The sequence below is a fragment of the Ambystoma mexicanum genome, chromosome 6q, assembly GCF_040938575.1.
Source record: "Ambystoma mexicanum isolate Mex_15411 chromosome 6q, UKY_AmexF1_1, whole genome shotgun sequence".
NCBI classification, from domain to species: Eukaryota; Metazoa; Chordata; class Amphibia; order Caudata; family Ambystomatidae; genus Ambystoma; species Ambystoma mexicanum.
In genome coordinates, this window is record NC_090937.1 from 615,985,813 (window position 1) to 616,006,201 (window position 20,389).

Sequence of the window (20,389 nt, forward strand, 5' to 3'; positions counted from 1 at the left end):
TTCACAGCATGTGCACGATTTCCTCAGAGTTTCTTGCTTGTGGCTGTATATGTCCTTCCACCAAAGCCTCAGTTTTTTTAATCAGGGTGGGCCTCTGCCCCACTTGTTTGCTCTGTGTAACTGCGCTGTGCTGACTCCAGGCAAGCTGGGCTCAATGCGGTGTGTGATCCGCTAGTTTGCCCGGTTGGACTGTGCGTTGATGTGTATGGACACCTTGAACTCAATGGTGCACGTGTTATCTTGCTGGCTTTTCAAATCGTGTCCCTCACTCCTATGGGGGAACACCAGATAAGGATTGGCTGTACTGCCCTCCATGAGGCTCCCACTGGTTTTGTTCATGAACCCAAAGGCTCGTTCCACCGGACTCCGCCTCGCCCCCAGGGCTAGTTAGGGGGGGTGTTTTCACTAAATTGGTGCTCTGGTGGGGTCAGCGCAACCCTGACACTTTCTTCCTTGCCTCGTGTGCAGGCCCAAGGAGCTGCGTGTACTTCTTGTGTGGTCCGCAGGGTTTCTCCGCGCCTCGCCCGCTCCTTACCACTTTTTTGAGGACTCCGCTCCTCCGCTTCTGCTCATAGACTGGAGTCTGTTAGGGAGAATTCTCTCTTTAGGCTGAATTTCCTAACCTAGTGAGTCCCCCAGCAGCTTTGCTGGATTTCTGGAGTTTGTTTTTTCTCCTGCCAAGAGTGAGACTCTTTTTCTCCCACTCTTGGACATGATTTATGGTGTTCCTTTGACTGTTAATGTGTTTTATGGGCTATGGGGTCCTTTTCTCCATAGGGTCTCATGTGTTTTTTCTATGTGTGTTACACAGCACCCTCCGTGCAGTAACACAGGGGTGTCATAGTGACACCCCACCATAGACTCCATACCCTGGGACTGACTACTGTCTCCCAGGGCATGTAAAGTCACCATTGACTTTACTAGTCCCAAATTATGAACAGAAACCAGTACAAACCATCATATTGTGGACGTACTGGTCGGGGCAATTCGATTGCCCCGGGGTCTGTTAGTTGAGGGGGCACGTCTCCGTCCCCCCTGATCGAGTTTTGGCTGGTGGCAGTGGATACTACTTTTTATATTCGACTGCGAATATATCCCTATGGGATTTTCCCATTGTTCGAGGCTACCAATTTTAATTATTTAATTCTCATAGCCTCGAACATAGCGCCGGTTTATTTATTTAATATTAATTTGTCGGTTGGTATTTATTGCCAGGACTCGATTCTAAAATGGCGTTTGTGTTCTCTTCTGTGACTCCAACCCAAGTCGAGCCCTTTGTTCCACTTTTTTGCGGGCTTCTCCACAGAAGCCTCCAAAAGTGGTGCCACTCTGTCTGGGTACCACAGGTGGTGTGGGAGGGGGTTTAGGCACCCTGGACTGAGTTACCTTGGTAACTCAAGTCGCACTCTTGTGTGATTGGCCCAAGTGGTGAGCCGGCCGGCATGTTTGATTGACAGCTAGGCTGAGTGAATGGGGGTGTGCTGCATAAAAGCAGGGCTTTTGGGACTGGAACTTCAGAAGTCGCCACAGGACCTGAGAATCCGACGAGGGAGAAGCTGAGCCGACCTACCACGACGACACCACCGGTGGAGCCCTGCGGAACCGACTCACCACTTCCCGACGACAGAGAAGATCTCCCGGCTGGAGAGGCTTCTTCCCCTGACTGGTGGGCACAACCCCGGCAATCGGATAGCCACGTACCACTGGACCGCAAATAAAAGGACCGCTCCTTTTAACTGAGAACTCTGCAGCTGGTTTCTTCCGTGGCAGTGCAACGGACTCCTCTCTTCCTCCCCGACGAGATCCTCTCTTCCCCCGGACGAAGCACCGACTTGCATCCGCTGCCAGGAACAACTGCCCCCGCTGGAGTATTCTCACCACTTTAAGGTACCGTGTCCGCCAGGCCTCCCTTTCTAAAGATTGCTACAAGGTCATAATAACCCCTTAACCTTCTGGACTGGGCTGGCCGCCTTGACCCTCTAACTGGTCCCTTTCTTTTGGTCCAACTCCTTTTGAACCTTTGCAAGACTCTTGTGCACTTCAACCATGTGACCTTGGACACATTTCGTTCTGGTCCTCTTAAAGTGGATCCGGCCTACTGAACTCTAACTTCACGGTTTTACTTACCTTCCTCTCTTGTTTTGATCTTATGAAAGTGTTGGGATCTGTTTCATATTATACTCTGCTTTTCTCTCCCTTTTTAGACGAATTATTAGAGTGCCATCTACGTTAAGCGCTCACCGCTGTCTGAAAATAAGTGGGGCTTTACTTAAGACTTGTCTAATATTTTTCTAAGGGAGTGTATAGCTTTTAGTGACCGTGTTTTTGAATTGCTTACTTTTAGTGCCTGTGTATTTTTCTAGATGTGGTTTTAAATAAATAATTATATCTCTTTTACACCAAGCTCTGGTCAGTGTTTAATGTTCTACTATGTTCTTTTGACCTATTGTGAATACTCTGTATACTGCGCATACTCTGTATACTGCCTAACTCTTCTTGAGGGAAGTCTGACTGCTCAGCCACAGCTACCAAGTGAATCCGTGTGGTACAGACTGCTACCAAGTGGGTTTACTGCCAAACACCTGTAGTCTTAAATCTTTTGCAGTGGTCCCAGAGGGAACAGCACAGGTTTCTGCCTGACAGAGTCGTGAACTTCGTCTCCCGTTTTCCCCACGAATGCCAGCAGTCTCTGATGTCCGCTGCTGTAAGGACTTTCCAAGTCTTTATCTGTTGCGGCTACGATACGTTTGCCGGCTGCTTCGGTAGTCTGGTCCGGGTGGGCTGGATCACTCAGCTAGTCTCCTGCCTCTGCTTGCTACTGTTCTCCCGATGTTAACCGCCGACTCCGCAGTTCTTCAATTTTACTCCGCGGCCACAGCTCTTCCTGGTCTCCAGGTCCTCCTGCGCATGTCTTCTACAAGTCAGCAGCGGCTCCGTGTCTCCCGACTTTCAACTTTCTCTCGGCGCTGTGCTTTTCCAGCCCTGAGGGATATGCTTGCTCCCGCGACTGTCCCCTGTCTCTTCACAGGTCAATTTCGGCTGCGTCACAGGTCCAGCCAGCTAACTCGTCGCCCGCTGCCATTTTCAGCTTGACTTATTCCGTGAGACACATTCTCAGCGTAGCTTGCCTGCTATATTCACCCAGGTTCTCAGATTACAGCCCTCGCAGACGTTCATCTTGCTGGCAATCTTCTGTTTTTAGTTCAAATGGTGGTGTTCAAGCCTCATTTTTTAATGGATCCGCAGGAGCTTTCAGTGAACACATCTGCCTCACATGGCTGTTAGCTACGCCCCCCGAATGTGGCTATCAAGTTTTATGTACATGGTACATGTCCCCAAGTAGACTAACTGCAATTAACCCCAACATCTCTTAAGTCATTGTTGAGGGGATGTGGGGAGCGGGGAACACTAGGGCATATGTGGGGGTCCTGCCCTCTGTCACAGACATACTGGAAGGAAATCCTATCGCAAATAAAGGACCTTACGGGGGTGACCCTCCTCTGGGACCAGGGGGTGATTATACTGGGGGATGCTGACAAGGATGGCGGCTATCACCTGAGGGGACAGACTGCACGTGTTATCATGCAGCTTTTGGTGGCTGCCAGATTGATGGAAGCTTCTGCAGGGCCTGATATTGGCACAATAGTGGGTAAGGGTCTGGAAACTAGTCTCAGTGGAAAATATAACTGCCATACTTAATTATACATATCAAGCCTTTTACGGAGCGTGGCTCCCCATTGTTCAGTTCCTGGGGTCCCGTGAACATTTGACCCACAAAACGCAGATTTTGAGATATGCCGAATGTTATGATTATGATTATATGTTGTGAAATTCGCTTCTGATGGACCTGGTGAACATGCTTTGTTGTTTGACCTCACCTTTGTTTTAGTTATGATAACTCTGACATTGTGTTCTTATTTTGAAAATGCTTAATAAAGTTTAGAGAAAAAAAAGGTTTATGGGTGCAATGTTCATCAAAATCGTAATTTGATGGTGGGGAGCTGTACCATGTTGACATACATGCCGGCGGCTCATTGCTGCCAAATTTTCATCATTTTCACTGCAGACTGCAAACATGCAGGATGAAAGGAGGCATACAAATATGTATGCCGCCTTAAACCATGCACTTTTCCACTACGCCGTGCCAAGTGAGTAAACGCTGCCTAGCTTGCTCGCATGTCAGGCAGTGTTTACTTTTAATTGTGAGTGCTGCTTGCCATGCTCACATGGCAAGCGGCACTCACATTTACAATTAAACCCTGCCCACCATACAGTGCTCACAATTAAACTCTACCCGACACGCAAGCATGTTGGGCAGGGTTTAATTGTAATAGCAAGCATGGCAGACAGCGTGTACAATGGATTCCTATGAGGTCTGCCTGCTTTATGCTGGTGCATAAAGATGGTGGGCCCATAGGCACCTACAGCATTTGCACCAGCATGAAAATGCATGCTGGCGCAAATACTGGAGCATTTGTATGGAGGAGAGGAAGCCAGGTGGCGGATGTGCAAGTTGGATTCTGAACATGAAGCGGGGAAAAAAGCCGTCAGAAGAGGGTATTATGATGCAACGTGGTGGTGTAATGTAAAATCAATTGCGGCAGAACATAGCTGGGTAAGGATTAGGGTACTTACTATCTAGATTTCTGCCTTCGCAGTATTTCTCTGCAGCCTCTTGGCATACTGCTGCCACACCATCACCTTCTGACCCACTTTGCTACGTTTCATGGGATTTCTGGGTTCAAGGGCATTTCCTGGGTAGCATTTGCGGCATGGTTAACATGACTCATATAGCAATAATGTTGTGTGGTCCTAGCACCAACTCCAAGCCGTGTACTGCCTGACGATTGCGCTCTTTTGTGGGATTTCTGGGCCACGGCACTTCTTGGGTATCATTGGTAGCATGGTCAACATGCCTGCCATGTTACCTGGTTCTAGCACGAACTCCAAGACATGTGCTGCTGCCAGCCACCCTAATTTGTGGGATTTTATGGGATAAGCACACTTTGTGTGGTGTCTACAGCATGATCAACATACCGCCCATAGAAATGATAATGTGTGGTCCTTGCGCTCATCCCAAGCTGTGCTCTGCAGGCAGACTGCCCCACCTAGAACCACGACAGAACCGAGGATACAGGGGCAGGGTTTGAAATTGCTAGGAGCTATTTAGCTCCTGGTTATAGCCAATGGGAGCCTGGTTAGCTTGAAAGCAAAAGCTACCAGGAGATACTTTTCTGTGGCAAGTGGTGTAATACAAGCCTAGCTATGCGATATTAACTGTTTATGTTTGGGGATGTATATAAAAAGAAGCAAGAACACACCTAAGGGACATTTACAGCATATTGAATAATACAAAAGGAACAACAAGTTAGAGTTTGCATCTTGCGCAAAGTTCGATTTGCTGTGCACTATGTACTAGCTCCTGCCCAACTGGTTATGCCCGATACACAGGAGCTGCTTTTTGCTCCTGGCCAATAAATACCCATTTCGATCACTGAGGGATATTAACCCACTCTTCGATACATATGCATTCATGCATACAGCCATTCTCACCCCCTTATTCATCCACTACCCATTCATCCATTCACCCACACATCTATCCACCAATAGGAAATTCACCCACTCATCTATCGATATCACCCATCTATTGTCAAGCACCCATACAACCATATTTACTCGCTCATTTAGCCACCAATCCAACCACGTTCACGCGCTCATCCATCCTCACCAGAATGACATATTGACCCAATAATTTAAGCATAGACATTCACTCATATATCCCCACTCAGATATATTCATCCATTGATCCATCCACCAACCACTCGTTCAGCCACGGGCACCCACTCATCTATTCATCTAGTCTAACATATTTAACCACTTATTGATCCAACCATATTCACCCACTGACCAACCGTTTTTATCCATCCACCTATTCAACCGCTCGTCCATCCATCAACCATTATTCGCACAGCCGATATTCACCCATCTATTTTCAACTACTTATACATTCATTCACGTGACATGCACCCACTCATCCATCCATATACCCACCCACCCAACTTTATTTATTCATTCATCCACAGTGCCCAATTTATTCATCCGCCCATGGAACAATATTCGCACGCTCATCCATTCACCCAAACTATGTTCACTCAGTCAGACTTTTATTTGTTTGAAAGCCAGAACTATAGGCTTCACTGGGTTTTTATTTTAAGATTGGTCTGTGCCGCAGAGATAAAAGAAAGCCAACAGTAAACATATATACAACAGCCGAACCCAAATGGAAAGACACACGTACACCAACTCAATATATGCTAACACCAATGTGTATGCTGTGTAAAGTTAGCATACGTGACAGTAGGTTTCATTGGATAAATACAAAAGTCATTATCTTTGCAAATATAATGATTACTTGATGGTAAAAGTAAACATGCACATGTACGGACCTTTCATGTTCATCTTCCTCTGCATTAAGGAACATCCCATGCACATAAACGTTCTTTATGCGACTTGCGGAATTGCGGAACGGGGCCGAAAAGCGTCTAGTTACCACCGAGAAACGGACCCTACCAACGCTCCGCCTTCTTCTCATCACGTGTGTTCTACGGCATGTTTGGGTGTTAAAGTTGTAGCGTCTACTTCCTATCCGAGAAGCGGACCATAGCAACGCCCCGCCCTCCCCTTCGTCACGTGAGGTGCATGGTACTGTTAGCCGACCGAGGTCCTTCGCTCTTCAGCATCTCGTGTGATCGTTACATGCGCGGGAAGGCACTTGCAGTAGCTTCTTTGCTGCGAGTTGAAAACAACAGGCGGAAGATGCGTGGAGGCCCATTTCAACATATTGGCCCCTTGTTTAGAGCGAGGCGCCCGTGAGATGCATAAATGTAACTTATTTACACATTCTAACGAGACTGTTTTGTTGCAACTTCAATGTTTCCAGCAGCTAACTCTCCACGTCTGAAACCACAAACGGAAGGAATGCTATACGAATGAGATGTCTCCTGCCCCCCTACCCTTCCAATCACATCCATGGCTTGCAAGTGCTAACGTCCCATCGTCATTTCAATCGCCTAAACATGTATGCATGCTCATACATGTCAACATTGTGGAGCACCTGGAAGGGAGATTTCATCAGCCAAAGCAGGAGAAATGAATGTTCACATAGTTTTGCATTGAGGTTAGAATTATTTCAGGTGGTCGAGAGTAAACAATAGTAATATTTTTAATTGAAAAATTCGGAGTCTACTGCCGAAATCGCAAGGATTGGCATGTATGTCAGTATTTGCCGAGCCTTTGATAACAGTGCAGCCACAGGCATCGTTTACTGTCTGTCCTTTTCCCCTCATAACGTCTCTGCACTGCTTATGTTTGTCCTCTTTCTTTGATGCTAGAGGACAGTTAGTTATATCTCTGGCATTTTCCATCGTATTCTTAGAAGTGTTTCAATATTTTGTTAAATTATCTGACCATATGTGCTAAAGATCGGTCAAGGGTGTAGAAGCCCTTTTTTTTTAAATTTATATTAATAAAATGATGCAGGCAATTCCATCTCAGAAAGGATGATCTGCTAACCAGATCCCTCTTTCATAAGCTCCATGACAAAAGCATAGTGTACACCAGTGCCCTGCTGAATCAGTATCCTGAGCTGCAGCACCTGCTCTCCAGTGGCACAGAGCAGGTTCAGAGTGCCTTCTGGACAGTGATAGACAAGTCACTTCATCGCAGGGGATGCCTTTAAGAGATGCACATCTGTTCCCAAATCACATAACTATGACTGTGACTATCCTTGTGGCAGTTATACATTTTAAAATTAAGCCATACCTCAATTCAAGGTTTGGTGGCTAGTATTTCTCATAATTATCACATCAATTTGATAGCATACTTGAAGAACAGGACCCTAAATGACTGTGCCTCTATTTTTATCCTTTGTAAGGTCTGGAAATGCCTCTCTGGAGCGAGGCGTTTCGAGACCTTACAAAGGATTCACATGTTGGTATGCAACAACCTGGTGTGAGGCTAGTCCTTTTCAGACGGGTGTGCCCTTTAATTCCTGTTTCCCAGGACTGCTCCCGCTGGGAGGCTGTCAGACAGGAATTAAAGGGCACACCCGTCTGAAAAGGACTAGCCTCACACTAGGTTGTTGCATACCAAAATTGCCTTTGATGCTATATACAAGTGAAGGGACACAGTTAGTGTAGACAGAGGGCGCTCAGCATAGAGAGGAAGATTCCACCATCTTGTTTCTCTCTGTATCTATCTTTTCTTTCTGTCTCCTCCGCTTCCTTTAGCACAAAGCACTTTGGGTATGATGTGAAAAGGCAAAGATCACTTGTCTCAACATCAGGAATTGGTCCTCTTTTAGCAGTCCAACTAGTTGTGCACTTTTGCCTGTAAAAAATGGGTTGCTGTGTAAGTGGGCTTTATTACAGTTTCTCCAGGTCACATAAGATACATTGCCGCAGTACTATAGGTTTATTATTTGTATTAATTTATATACAGGAGGAACAATGTTTACAAAAGAACATACAATAGATAAGACATCAGATTTGAGGAGAAGCAATGAGCTTCTTACAATGGGGTGGGTTTGAGGGACATTCTGGGCAGGCTGTGGAGGGGAGTAAATGGAACAGTCACTGGGGGCAATACATTGTGGACATACATAGATAAAGGATAACGAACATTGGACATTTTTAAGTGCACGTAGGCAGTACTGCCAGCTGTATTCGGGATGTGACCATGAATGGTGAAGTGCTAGAGTGGAGGCTGATGAAGTCAGTGACAGATGCAGGATTGAGGCGAGGAAAAAATGTTAGCTAGTAGGTAGATGATAAGTAGGTTAAGAGTGTAACTCGGACGGGATGAGGTAAGCTTTTGCTCCGGTTTAGAAAAAATCTGTGTGGACCGTTTCTCGGATGTCCCGGGCAAATAGAATTCCATCCAAGTGGAGCAAGAAGAGAGATAGTTCGGAAGCGAGAGGAAGCACAGGGACGGCGAGGAGCCACGAGGGTAGTCGAGGAGACAGAGCAGAGATTAGGAAATGGCTTGTATAGTGAATCGAGCAGGATAGATATAGGGGGGCCTTACTGTGGATAGATTTGTGAACCAGGAGAAGAAATTTAAATCTGGACCTGTTTTGCATCTTCAGCCATCCAGCCTGTTAACGGTACGAGGAAGTAGGTGTGAAGTGAAGAAGTTCAAAGAGAATCCTGTTAGCGAAGTTAATGATCTTGTCGAGAGGACAGGAAGCATAGTTGAGGAGACCAAAGAGGATGCTGGCACGAAAACAAGAGTGGTTAAGAGATGCTTGGCAGTGTTGAGAGGAAGGAGGTGCCTGATTTTCCTTATATCTAGGAGGTTGAGGCGAGCTGCTGTTCCAGTTTTGGAGATGAAAGTAGATAAGGTGTGAAAAGGGTCATAGATGACGCCAACTTTTCTATCAGAAGAAGAGTACGGAAGAGAGTCGGGTGGGAACTGATGGGTAGCGGAAGAGATGAGAGAGAGATTTTGGCAAGGAAGAAGAGCACCTCTGTTTTGATAGAGTTTAACATCAGAGACTGCAAAGCCATCCAATATTTAATGGCAGAGAGACAGTGGGAAATGTTGATAGAGGAGAGTTCAGGAAAAGAGAAGAAGATTTGGGTGTTGTCCGCAAAGAGCTGGTACAAGAACCCAAAGGAGAAGATTTGTGCCCCAAGACCAGAGGTTTAGCGGATAAAGAGGGGCGTAGCCAAGACAGAGCCTTGTAGGGCACCAACAATTAGAGGAGTGAGTTGAGAGGTGTTGTTTCTGAAGGAGACAGAATTGGCAAGGTGCAAGGTATGATCAGAGTTATCGACAGTGTCAAAGGCAGACAGGTCAAGGAGAATTAGGATAGAAGATAGGTTGGAGTGCTTAGCAGAGGTGATGAAGTTGGACATATTCATGAGAGCACTTTCTGTAGAGTGACAGGAGTGGAAACGTGCTTGTAGGGGTTCTTGAAGGTTGTGGATATCTAAGAAATTAGTAAGACGGTTGAACACAACCCTTTGAGCACTTAGTGCGGAAGGAGAGAGAGAGGGCAAAAGGTAGCTGGTAAGTTCGGGTCAACCCCTCGCTCTTTTTTTTCAAAGCTTCTTTTTATTAGATTTTTTACATATAGCTTCCAAATGACATCAGATATTAGAGCTGCTTTGAAGCTTCAGTTTAGTAAACTAGCGAAAATAACAATAACCAAACCAAACATTGTCCTGAACTCTGGGCAGGGAATGAGGGAAAAGAATAGAAAATAAAAAAAGGGGAGCTGGGGTTAGAGGGGAAGATACGAGGGAACATCAGTTTTCACAGTAAGCCATGTCGGGAATCTACTTCTTGCTGCTGTTTGTTGGGGGGTGGGCTTTACTTTGGCCTGAGTACGTCCGGTGACGCTGAAGCTGAAAGTTTGTCGGCTGTTAAGCCCAGTCTTGGCTTCAGGAGTTCCTGTTTCTATCTTGCCTCCCTTGGGTGCTATTAGTCTAGTTTCTCCATCCATCGAAGGGTTGGAGGTTGTCTTGCCACCCCCAGGAATTGCTGCGTGTAATCCAGGATGGGGACCCACATTTGGTGGAATTTGCTTCTGTTGTCAAATCGGATGGTGGTGATTTTCTCTACTGCCACTATCTCCCAGCATTTGGACCACCACATTGGGATTGACGGGCTCTTTGGGTTTTTCCATAGCCTGGCAATTGATATTTTTGTTGCAGTTAGGAGGTGTGAACAAAGGTCGGCCAGGCGTCCAGTCAGAGGGAATTGGCCTTCGCCTGTCGCCCCCAGCAAGACAATTCCTGGGTCCCACGGCATTGTGAGGCCCGTGATTAGTTTAATTTGATCAAGGACACTCCTCCAGAACTGTGCCGCACTGGGGCAGTTGCATAGTAGGTGGTATAATGTGCCTTTATCTGGGCATCCTCTCCAGCAATGCTCCGGGATGGTGGGGTTACATTTGTTGAGTATCTCCAGGGTTCGGTACCATCTGTAGCACACCTTGAAGGCTCCTTCCTTATTGGTTATGCATTTGGAACTTTTATGCACTCGAGACCAAATGCGGCTCTATTCCGCACGGTCGATCTCTCTGCCTATGTCCTTTTCTCATTTTATCATATAGGCCTCTTTCTTGCTTGGGTCCGTTCTGTCGAGCAGCTTATATAGGGTGGATATTTTCGCTTTTGGGGGGTTGGCGGTGAGCGTTCTCTCTAGGGCTGATAGTTCTCTGCTCCCGTTTTGCCTTACTGTTTAGCTTGACAGGCCTGAGTTGTGTGTACCGGAACCTTTCTGTCTCTGGGACTTGAAATTTGGCTTTACACACTCTGAAGTTCAGCGGATCACCGTTTTCGAAGAAGTCTGCAATGACACTCAGCCCTCCTTCCTTCCATTTGTCAAAGCTGTTCGGGGTTATGCCTGGGGAGGAGTCCGGATTGTCCCAAATGGGGGTGAGCGGGCTAATCGTGGTTCTGCAGCTTCAGTGGCAGGTTGCTTTCTTCCAGCTTGCCACTGTGTTTCTTGCCACTGTTAGGGGCCCCGCGTTAGCTGGGTATCTGGGGCTTCTCATATGTGGTAGGGATTCTATTGGCAGCGGGCTCCATTTGTCCTCCAGTGTTTGCCAGCGGGGTTGGGCGTTGCTTAGTTTCCATGCAAAGGCCTGCGAAAGCTGGGCCGCATGGCAGTATCTTTTAACGTCTCAGACCCCTAGGCCACCCACTGCGGTGCCCCGGACCGTAAGCGGTATTCGCTGTCTCTTTCCTTCCCAGACATATTTTAGAATGTCTACCTGCAGCTTTTGGATGGCTTTCTTTTGGATCGTTACTGGAAGGGCCAGGCAGTGGTAAAGCAGTCTTGGGACTAAGTTCATTTTTACGGCTGTAATCCTACCGAAACCTGAGATTTCTTGTTTTTGCCATCTGGCCAGGTCCTTCCGGAGCTCTGTGAATAATAGGCGGAAATTTGTTTTGTAGATTCTTTCCGTTTTATTTGGCATTTGAACCCCCAAGTAGTTGAGGCTCCGCTTTACCCATGGGATCAGGTAGTTGGCTTCCAGGGAAGCCCTGTGTTGTTTCTGGACGTTGATACTCATCGTTGCTGATTTCGTGAAGTTTACCTGAAATCCTGCTGCTTCTCTAAAAGATTCGAATTCCTGCCAGATTGCTTGCATGGATTCTTCTGGTTGGGTTGCTGTAAGTAGAACGTAGTCAGCGTATAGGGCTACTTTGTAGGACTCACTTTTAATCATAAGGCCGTGTATTGCCAGATTCTGTCAGATTCTGCATGCAAATGGTTCCATAGAGAGCGTAAATATGAGGGGGGACAAGGGGCAACCCTGCCTGGTACCTCTTGTGATGTTGATTCTCTCCGATTTGGCTCCATTCACCCTGAGTTGCGTGGATGGGTGTTTGTTGTTGGATCATATCCATTTTGCAAAGTTCGGGCCAAACTCATAGTGTCTTAATGTTTCCTTAATGTAGCCCCAGTCCAGCATGACGAATGCTTTGTGTGCATCGAGTGACATGACTACCAGTTCCAATCCCATTCTGTTAGCTGACTCAATTGTGTTTATGGTTCGTCTGATGTTATCTTGCGTGCTGCGGCCCGGGGGTGTAAATCCTGTTTGATCCGGGTGAATTATGTCTTGGAGGATCAGCGCAAATCTTTTTGCCAGGATTTTGCGAACAGCTTGGCATCGTTGTTTAGCAGGGTGATGGGTCTGTATGAGGAGCATAGGGCTCGGTCCGTCCCTGGCTTTAGGATGAGAACCGTCATTGATTCTTCCATTGACGGAGTTGTAGATGACGTCTCGAGGAATGAGTTGAATAGGATTGCTAGCTGGGGCGACAGGATGTGGGCGTATTTCTTGTAGAATTGGGCTATAAAGCCGTCTGGTCCTGATGCCATGTTTTTCAGGGTGCAAATTGTTTCAGCTACTTCCTCCATTGTGATTGGGTGTTCCATTGCTTCGAGGTGGGGGTGCGGTGGAGCTCTTTGGGCAGATGCCAGGTACTTCAGTAGCGCCGGCTTGGTTGTTGGGGGACCTGACATGATTTTCTTATGGTGTTGCGTCATAAGTTCGAGTATGTCCGCCTTTGTATATCGTAGGCTGCCATTCCTTTTTTTATTTTTTATTTGTTTATTGGTTTAATAACATGAGGTAAACAAGAAAGAAAACGAATATCATTGGCGATTGGTCAAGCATATCAAGGAAATACCCAAACCCCCCCCCCCCTCAACCCCCTTCCCCCAAGACCACGGTTAGTTCACTGTTCCTCTCTAGTCCGTGCCCGCGTCCGGGCAACTCTCTCCACTCCGCTCCGTATTATCCGCCTCAGGGTGGAGCAAGGGCACCGTCAGGGCCACCCAACTGTGTAGTTCCTCGCTGGAATCTAGTCTTTGCACATGGATAGCCGTTTCCCACGCCGCAGTTTCAGCTATGATCCACTTCGTAAGGTCTCCCCACCATAAGGGCATATGTGGACCTCTGGGGCTTTTCCACCCCATTGCAATATGTCTTTTGGCTGTTATGTATATAAGGTCAGTGAGCTTGGTTAGGGGTTTAATCTTCCTGTTTCGCCTATATCTGCCCAGGATACAGGCCGTAGGCTCGTCCACCTCAACTTCGATGTCTGCGCCAGCCACTCTGTCCTTCACTTGTGACCAGAACTCCCTGATTACTGGGCATCCCCAGAACATGTGAGTCATTCCTGCCCTGGGTTCACTGCATTTGGGGCATAATTGGGTTCCAGCACCTGTGAATCTTGATATGGCTTCATGTGTGAGGTACGCTCTATTGGTGATGTACAGCTGGATAAGCTGCGAGCGGGCGTTCCTGGAAACTTTCTTATGGTAGTGGGTTATGTCACCCCAATCTTTGTCTTCAAAAACAAGGCCCAGTTCAGTTTCCCACTTACTCCTGCATTTAAGGTCTCCCCTGGTCGTACCCCACAACAGGGCCTCGTAGATTCGTGAGGTTTCATGGCCCCCCTCAGCGGAGTTCAGTATCGTTTCGATGCATTCATTTTCCTCAGTCAGGTCGGCAGCGACCGGCCATCTCTTGTACAAGGCCTGTACGACCACCCTGTGCAACATGAACTGTCCTGCCGGGCGGCCCGTGGCCTCGCAGAGTTCCGAGAAAGTTAGGATTTCCTGTTCTTGAATCAAGTCCCCAAGTGTGGCCACCCCGAGGGGCTCCCATTGTGTGCGTGTTTCAAGTTGCCCCCAAGAGTGATTAACCATAAGTGCAGCAATGGGTATCTGTGGGGAGAACGGGTCGTCCGACCCAACCAGCTTGCAGGCCCTTTTCCAAAGCCGGATCCCGAGCTTGGCGAGGTAAGGGCTGTGTCTCGTAGCACCCTCCCCGGCCCACAGTATGTCTCTTAGTAACAATCGGGGGAAGGCCGGTTGGAGGAGGCGAGTGTCCGTCGTGCTCTCATCGGCCATCCATTGCGTGACATGTCTCAGCTGCTGGCAAGGAAGTACAGCTCAAAGTTGGGGATCTTAGGTCCGCCCCTTTCGTATGGTCTTTGGAGAGTCTCCAACGCCACCCTATGCCTACCTCCCTGCCAGAGGAAGCCCCTACAGAGTTTGTTGAGATCTTTGAAGAATGAGGGGGGATGTTGAAGGGGGCGTTAGTGAAGTTATGTAGTAGGCGGGGAAGGGCAACCATTTTAAGGAGACCAGCCCTCCCGGCCATCGAAAGCGGGAGCCGACCCCAGAATTCCATGGATTTCGTGAGAGAGTCTTTGGCCCTTACGGTATTAATTATGTGTTCTGTGCCGGGGTTGCGGTGTATGGTTAACCCCAAGTATTTGAAAGAAGTTGCCTGCCATTCGAGATCTAGAGGGGGGAGGGATCTGTATTCATCAGTGTAAAGTGCTGCGAGGGGGTAAAGGCAAGATTTGCTCCTATTAATCTGGATCCCGGTGAGCTCGTGGAAGCAGTCCAGGGTTTTCAAGATGTATGGTAGGAGGTGTTCAGGGTCTTGAAGGTACAAAAGGGTGTCGTCAGCGTACATAGAGATGAGGTGGGTCACCCCGTCTATCTTAATGCCTTCCTCCCCATATTCCTGTCTCAGGTAGGCCGCCACTGGTTCCCCGGCAAGAATGTATAACATGGGGGACAGAGGGCACCCCTGGCGGGTGCCCCTGTGTAGGGACCATTTAGCGGAATAGGTTTTGTTGGTGCGTACTCTCGCAGTGGGGTTAGCATAAACTAGCTGGGTCCACTTTAGGAACACAGGGCCTATTCCCATTTTGGCCATGGTGGCATACAACCAGTCCCACCTCACAGAATCAAAAGCTTTGGTGGCATCTAGTGACGCCACTGCAAGTTTCTGCGGCCTTCCCTCAGTGCTATAAATGACATGATGTAACCTGCGCAGGTTCTCGGTGATGGAGCGCCCCGGGACGTATCCAGTTTGGTCTTGATGGATCAACAGAGGGATAACTCTGCGCAGTTTATTCGCAAGCAGGGCATTAAGGATCTTGCAGTCTACATTAAGCATAGAGAGGGGCCTGTATGAACCACAATCTGCCCTGTCCCTCCCCGGTTTAAGTAAGGGTATAATCACGGCCTCACTCATGGTGTCCGGGAGGGTACCACGCTCGAAGGCCTCATTAAAGACCTGGGCCAATATTGGGACGAGTGTTTCCTCAAAGGTCTTGTAAAATTCCCCCGGGAGCCCATCCGAACCCGGGGTTTTCCCAGCTGGTAGCGATCTAATTACCATGTTGACCTCGTCGGGGGTGACGGGCTCGTCAACGGTCTCAGCCAATTGCGAGTCTAATTCGGGTAGGTCAATGACATCAAGGGCGTCTTCGATCCTGGTGTCATAGGGGGGAGGGGCTTCGGAGTACAGGCTACGGTAGAAGTTGGTAAAGACCAAATTGATTTCTTGTTGGGTATGCACGGCGGTGCCGTCAGGTGTGAGTATGTGGCAGTTGGGTGGCCTGGGGGTCTCCCTTTTATAGAGCCAAGCGAAGAGTTTCCCCGGCTTGTCTCCCAGAGCATGGATTCTCTCTGTGTGCTTGGCGTAACTCAGTTTACCGAGGGATTCCCAATGAGTTAGGCAGGTTTGTCTAAGTTCGGCCATTTTTTGTAATTGGTCAGGGGATGGGTCAGCCCTGCCTTCGAGCATACTCAGGTCCCTCTCTGCGTGCCCAAGCGAGGATGTAATGGATCTCTGAGCTCCCCCAACTGCTGCAATCATCTCAGCCCTCATGAACACCTTGTATGCTTCCCAAGTTGTGCTCAAGTATCTAACGCTATGTTATTTAATATTTTGCCAACATTCCTCAGTGCTATCTTTTATGCGTTCCTTGAATACAGAGTTAAGTAGGGCCTCAGCCCTCAGCCTCCATGTGGGTATAGGGGGTTTAGGCGGGAACACCTCCCAGGTTACCAGTAGGGGAGAGTGATCAGACTAGGCAGGTAGCGCGCATCAACAAATATGGACGGTTGTGTTAGGCTGAGAAAATTGTAGTCCAGCCTGGTGTGTACGGCGTGAGGTGGGGAGTAGAAGGAATACTCACGTTGCTCAGGGTGCTGGACCCTCCATAGGTCACTGAGTTGCAACTGTTGGATTAGTTTGGAAAGTATTTTGGCTGGAGGGGAGGGTCAATCGTGTTTGTTATCTGATCTGTCTAGTAGAGGGTCAAGAGTACAGTTGTTGTCACCCCCCATATCATAATTCTGTCCAAATACGGGCTGAGTCGCGTATAAAGGGAATGGAAGAAGGCAGTCGCGTCATGGTTGGGTGCGTAAGTGCTGACCAGGCATACTTCTTTGCCCTCGATGGAGCCGCAACCACTACCATCCTACCTTCGTTGTCTGTTTTAGTGCAAGTGAGTTTGAAAGGAACAGTGGGGGCAATCCAAATCAGAACCCCTCTGGCGTAGGAGGAGTAAGCCGAACCTATTAGGGTACCACGCCAAGTTTTGGCCAGGGCTTCCAGTTTCTTGGCAGTTAAGTGAGTTTCTTGCAGCATGGCGATTCCGACCTTGCATCTTTTCAGGTAGGTTTGGACACGCCGTTGTTTAATGAAGCTGTTCAGGCCTCTGACGTTCCAAGTAACGACCCTATTGTGTCAGCCATAGGCGTAGTGTGGTTTATTGTATGTAACAGGTGGAGCTTGAGGTCTTGATGGTGCTGCGTTGCATGTGAATTGTTCCAGTGGTCTCAATATGTCCCAGTGTATGTCCCCAACTTGTGCAAAAACTCCCCTATTCCCACCCCCCCCTTAACTGTGAAATCCCCAAACATAGAACTGGCCCAGCGAGGTTACCCTCGTTATGACTGTCCCGTTTCTGCTCCGTCGGACCGTGCATTGGTCTCGAGGTGCCCTAAGGGCAGTTATATATACCCAAAAGGAAGAAACAATCATGGGGTGGAGTGAACTTGGACTCCGGGTCTCCGCAAGGAGGATCCATTCAGCTGTGTAGAGGTTCAAACAAAAGTATAGTTCCCACCAGGATGACAGGAGGAGCGTTATCTCGGTCACTGCTTCCTTTCCTCAATATCAGGGATCTGTAAACCGTCCATCCAGTCCCTGACCTGAGGCGGAGTGTCGAACAAGTGCGCCTTATTGTTATGCAGCACTTCAAGCCTAGAAGGATACAGGAGCATATAACGCAGCCTGGCGGCTTTCAATCTGGCCTTCGTGTGTATGAACTGCGCTCTGTTCATTTGGACCTGAAAGGTGTAATCGGGGTATATGGCGATTTTAGCAGAGTCCCGTTGGATTTGGCCCCCAGCTCGGGAAAAGGCCAGAATAACTTCACGATCCCTGTAGTTGAGAACTTTCGCTATCACCGGCCTGGGTGGGGCCCCCGGCGGTGGTTTCTTAGCCAGGGATCTGTGGGCCCTCTCGATGGTGAAGCTCTGGGAGAGTTTGCCAGCTCCCACCTCGTGTAGCAGGAGGTTCTCTATGTAGTTAGTGGGGTCAGAGCCTTCTGAACCCTCTGACGGCCCGAGGAGATGTATATTGTTACGGCGAGCCCTCCCTTCCGCCTCCTCGGCTCTGTCCTCCAAGTTCTTGACCCTTTGCTGAAGCTCATTGACGTCTCGAAGGAGGTGAGTTTTGGATTCAGTGTTTTCCCGGACTTTTGTTTCAAGCGCCTCGGTCCTGCCGGGCCAGGGAACGGACATCTTGACGCAGGAGGCCCAGGTCTGTGGCAACGGCGTCGATTTTGTTTTCCATCGTTGCCTGGAAAAGCTTGATGGCTTTGAGTATCTGGGTGTTACTAGGCTCTGTAGCCGCAACTGCCGTGCGGTTAGATTGAGCGTCCGAGTCCACCTTGTTTGTGCCCCCGGAATTCGGGGATTCGCAGGCTGCGAAGGTGTCCATCGTGGTCTGGCGCTGCTGCTTGGGCCTGCCGCCCCTGCCGGACATATCGTCAATGCAGGGCCTCACTGCACCGAGAATGCCGGGGGCGCAATCGGGAGGCCGCTAGCAACAGCTGCGGAGGGGAGACTCTTGTTACTGCCGCAGGGCCGACAGGGCAATGATATGAAGCTGCGGGGCGGCAGGCCAATTTCAGGAAGCAAAGGGTGTCTCAGTTCCAGCGGGCGCGCTGTGTGCCAGACGGCCCCCCCTGTTGTCGGCTGTAGAGTGGTGGGGGCCCTAAGAGTGGGCCTCACGGTCCGCCGGAGCGTCAGTCTGCAGGCAGGGGTCAGGTGTTTTCGCCCACACCTCCCCCCGATGAAGGTTCATGCAGGCGGGGGAAAAAAGACAGCCGGGGTCTCAGCGCCTCGGGGAGGCAAGCCCAAGTTCTTGTGTTGCTACCAGCGGCGAAGTCAGGCGCAGGGGGATAGAGTAATGCGCGGCCACGGGCCCCACGCGCCCAGCCACCAATGTGGATGTCCGGGCTGGTCCTCCGCCGCGCCCGCCTACCTCTGCGGCACCGGTCGGCCACCGCTCACGCTGGGGGCCCTCGCAACTATCCAGGGCACAACTCAGCCCAGTCGCGCGCCGCGGGCAGGGCGCAGTCCGGCAGGGGCATCGGGGTCGGTCCTCTCAATCGATGAGTGCAGCTGTTCAGCCCCCTCCTCTAGGCCCGGCACAGGTCAGCAGCCCAGGATCTTCTTCTCCCACCGGGCAGCGTCGTCAGTGGTGATAGTGCGCTCCGGCCTTTCGAGGGATCAGGGTGCGGGAGCCGCCATTTTGAATCCAATCACCGACACTTTTCGCACGCCGGGTGGAGGTGTTAGCCATCTCTTCTCCACCTGGGAGACGGTACGAAAGTTGCTGAAGAGGTTCTGCAGTGAATGGTGCAACTTGTAGGTTCCGGAGCACTTTAAAGTCACTTAAAACAGCTTATCATGGCACATCAGCACGGAGCTCTCAGGAGACACGTCCGCTCTACATGGCGGTGAGCCACGTCCCCCAGGCTGCCATTCCTATCTGCTAGACATTGAATGTTATTCCGTGAGTGCAGCTTCTTCAGCTTGTGCACCAGTAGGTTGGTATTGTTGCTATTCAAGTAGTAATATTGTTTTTTGTAGGCCAGGGCCTTGGTTAAGCGATCCGCCAGGTGCATTTCCAGTTCAGCTTTCGCTTTCTTGAGTTCCCGGCTTGTTGCTTTGGTTTGGTGCTTTTTAAAGGTATTCTTCAATTCCATGACCCTTTTCTCTAGCTTGTCTTGTTGCAGCTGGTTGAGTCGCTTGAGCCTTGCCATGCAATTACTCGCTAACCCGCGGATCACTGGCTTCATGGCGTCCCAGATGATTGCCTTTGAGATGTCGTTGGTCGTTTTCTCCTTAAAGTAATTTGTAAGAGCTTTAGCTATATTCGTTCTGCTGGCCACATCTGCCAGAGTTTGGTCTTGCAACTTCCAGGGCGATTTTGGCAATTCCAGCATACCCAGGCGCATGGTAACTGGGGCATAGTCTGATATGGCCCTCTGCCCGATTTGAATGTCCTCCACACAGGGGACGAGCTCGCTGGAGGTCAGTAGCAGGTCAATTCTTGAGTGCCCCCTGTGGACGTGCGAGAAGAATGAGTAATCCCTCTCCTTCTTGTTGAGCAGTCTCCATGCGTCGATGGTCTCGGTTTCCCGCAAGAACTCTGCCATGGCCAGTGCTTTGGTATAGTCCTCCCTGGTAGGAGGGAGTGTTTTGTCCAGGTCCGGGTCTGGCGTTAGATTAAAGTCTCCACTGATTAATAGGCACCCCTTGGCGAATGTCGCCACTAGAGGTAGAAGACTGCGGAGAAATCGGTCTTGGCCACTGTTCGGGCAATAAATAGCTGCTAGAGTGATGGGGAGGTCGACCAGGAGGCCTTTCAGTAGTAGGTAACGACCTTCCGGGCCTCTTGATTGTGATCTGGATAAATGGTAGGTCGCGGCTGAGAAGAATGGCCACCCCTCTCTTTTTTTGGCCAGAGGAGGCAAAG

The 20,389-nt window shown here is 49.3% G+C and overlaps 1 protein-coding gene across 2 annotated transcripts in view; it reads right to left on the reverse strand.

Annotated features, from left to right (window-relative positions):
• Positions 1-20,389, reverse strand: part of INTU (inturned planar cell polarity protein) — a 1,700,152-nt gene that overhangs the window by 1,515,603 nt on the left and 164,160 nt on the right. The window contains exon 1 of one of the 2 annotated variants that reach the window (XM_069631111.1): positions 6,447-6,582. The exons of the other annotated variant lie outside the window; for it this stretch is intronic. Coding sequence (XP_069487212.1) covers positions 6,447-6,481 — 35 coding nt within the window. The 5' untranslated portion in view covers positions 6,482-6,582. Of the gene's footprint in view, positions 1-6,446; positions 6,583-20,389 lie in introns of those variants that run through there. 2 annotated transcript variants of the gene reach the window in all.